The 2,666-nt window shown below is 43.4% G+C and overlaps 1 protein-coding gene across 1 annotated transcript in view; it reads left to right on the top strand.

Moving 5' to 3' along the window:
• Positions 1–2,666, top strand: part of Arid1a (AT-rich interaction domain 1A) — a 47,957-nt gene that overhangs the window by 31,507 nt on the left and 13,784 nt on the right. The window contains 2 exon segments of the mRNA XM_015485455.2: positions 447–614; positions 1,499–1,811. Coding sequence (XP_015340941.1) covers positions 447–614; positions 1,499–1,811 — 481 coding nt within the window.

Below are 2,666 nucleotides of genomic sequence, written 5' to 3'. Positions count from 1 at the left end.
GTCTTTTTTTTTTTTTTTTTTTGTAGGAGGATACAATGCCTTTATTTTTATTTATTTATTTTATGTGGTACTGAGGATCGAATCCAGTACCTCACCTGTGCTAGGCGAGTGCTCTTCCACTGAGCCATAACCCCAGTCCCATTATCTGTGTTTTTTGATACATTTTCCCTACACTGTCTAATTTGGTCAGCAGTTGCTGAAGACTCAGCATTAAGTCTTCACCCATTAAACCATTTGCCATTTTGTTTTTTGTCACTGTGTGTCTTTTCAAGCATCCATTTAGTTTGAACATTTGGCATGCCTTCTGTTAATGGTGTGCTACTTCGTAGAGACTCTGTGCAAATAGGTGCAAACGGAAATGTAGATGATAAAATCCCAGGATCAGAAGAGAGCATTTGTTCCCACTGTACTGAGCAAATAACTCTATGGACTCTACTCACAATTAGGTTATATGCAGAGGAACCCCCAGATGCCCCAGTACAGTTCCCCCCAGCCCGGCTCGGCCTTATCTCCGCGTCAGCCTTCTGGAGGACAGATGCACACAGGCATGGGTTCCTACCAGCAAAATTCCATGGGGAGCTATGGTCCCCAAGGGGGTCAGTATGGCCCACAAGGTGAGTATACTACCCAGTTAGGAGTAGGTAGAGATGAGAGGAGAAAATAGTTTCTTCTCTGATATATAAGAGTAGAACTGTCCTTTGCCCTAAATCTACCCATCTTAATCAGAGTTCTTAGTAAGACAGAGTTCTCTCTTTACTTAACTCAAGTCTTTGAATTTCTCTGAGCCTGTTTTATCTATAAATTGTAGTTCAAAGTGTTTAGCCGAGAGCTGAGCACAGATACTTAAAGAGGGTAGCTATTGGTTAATATAGTGTGGGGTTTTTTGGGTTGTTTTTGATTTTTAGTGAATAAGTCTTAGTTGATTTTTCCTTTACATCAGACCTAGGTAGATCTAAAGCTGAGTATCTCACACATAACATGGGATAGGAAGTCAGATGAGTGTGTAGAAAGGAAAGAATTTCTCCTGAGAGTTGAAGGGCCCCAGATAGTATGGTAGCAAAGTCATTTTTGCTTCCCCAATCCTCCTCCCCTCAGTACTAGGATTGAACCCAAGAGAGTTCTACCACTGAGCTATGCCCCAGCCCTTTTATTTTAAATTTTGAGGCGCTGTCTGTCTTTAAGATGAAGAGATGAACTGGGAGTGTGGCTCAGAGGTAGAGCTCTTTCCTAGCATGTATAGGGGTCATGGCTTCAAACCTCAGCTTTGTGGATGAGCAAGGAGAGGGATGTGGAACAACTGAGGCCTGCCTTTACATGCATCTAGCTTTCCCTTTACTTTTTTTCCATGGGGGTTAAGGCTACCATGAAGTTGATCTCATTCCTGACCAAAATATTGAATGATTCTCATAGTTTATAATATAGAGTTTGGGAGTTGAGATTAGTGAGTTTCTGATGAGTCACTAACCAAGTCTTGTGTCTTCTCTCCCTTCCCTCCCAGGAGGCTACCCCAGGCAGCCAAACTACAATGCCTTGCCCAATGCCAACTATCCCAGTGCAGGCATGGCTGGAAGCATGAACCCCATGGGTGCTGGAGGTCAGATGCATGGGCAACCAGGCATCCCACCTTATGGCACACTTCCTCCAGGGAGAATGAGTCATGCCTCCATGGGCAACAGGCCTTATGGCCCAAATATGGCCAATATGCCACCTCAGGTTGGGTCAGGGATGTGTCCCCCACCAGGGGGCATGAACCGGAAAACTCAAGAATCTGCTGTCGCCATGCATGTTGCTGCCAACTCTATCCAAAACAGGTAAGGCCTGGGAAGTAAAGGGGGTGCAAGTGCAAGGAAATATGTTGCAAAGCCATTTGGGTCATTGAGATGCTCTGGGCCTAAAAAAGAATGTTGTATAATACATATTATATATATGTATTTACATATATAATTTTCTTGAGCTTTTTAGAAAGCTGCTTATTTACAAAGTATTGATTATTAAGCATCATAGGTTGATATCAAGTTTCATATGACCAAGTATCCTATGTAAATAACTTACAAAAGTTGGGCAGGGTGGCACATACCTATAATCACAGCTACTCAGGAGACTGAGGTAGAGGGATTACAAGTTCAGAGCTATCCTGGGTACCTTAGTGAGACCTTTTCTCAAAATAAAAATGGGGGCAGGGACTGGGGGTGTGATTCAGTGGTAGAGTGCTTACCTGGCATGCATGAGACCTGAATTCAATCGCCAGCACCACAAAATAAATAAGGAATGTAGCTGGGTATGGTGCTGCACACCTGTAATTCCAGTGACTTAGGAGGTTATATCATAAGTTCAAAGCCAGCCTCAGCAATTTAGCAAGGTCCTAAGCAACTGCGTGAGACCCTGTCTCAAGATAAATCATAAAAAGGGCCAGAATGGGGCTGGGGATGTGGCTCAAGCGGTAGCGCGCTCGCCTGGCATGCGTGCGGCCCGGGTTCGATCCTCAGCTACCACATACAAACAAAGATGTTGTGTCCGCCGAAAACTAAAAAATAAACATTGAAATTCTCTCTCTCTCTCTCTCTCTCTCTTAAAAAAAAAAAAAAATAAGGGCCAAGATGACTCAGTGGTTAAGCTACTCAAGGAAAGCTGAGGCAGGAGGAATCATTTGAACCTATATTTTTTTT

Source organism: Marmota marmota, unplaced genomic scaffold (genome assembly GCF_001458135.2).
Source record: "Marmota marmota marmota unplaced genomic scaffold, marMar, whole genome shotgun sequence".
Lineage (NCBI taxonomy): Eukaryota > Metazoa > Chordata > Mammalia > Rodentia > Sciuridae > Marmota > Marmota marmota.
This window is presented reverse-complemented; position numbering and strand designations above follow the sequence as displayed.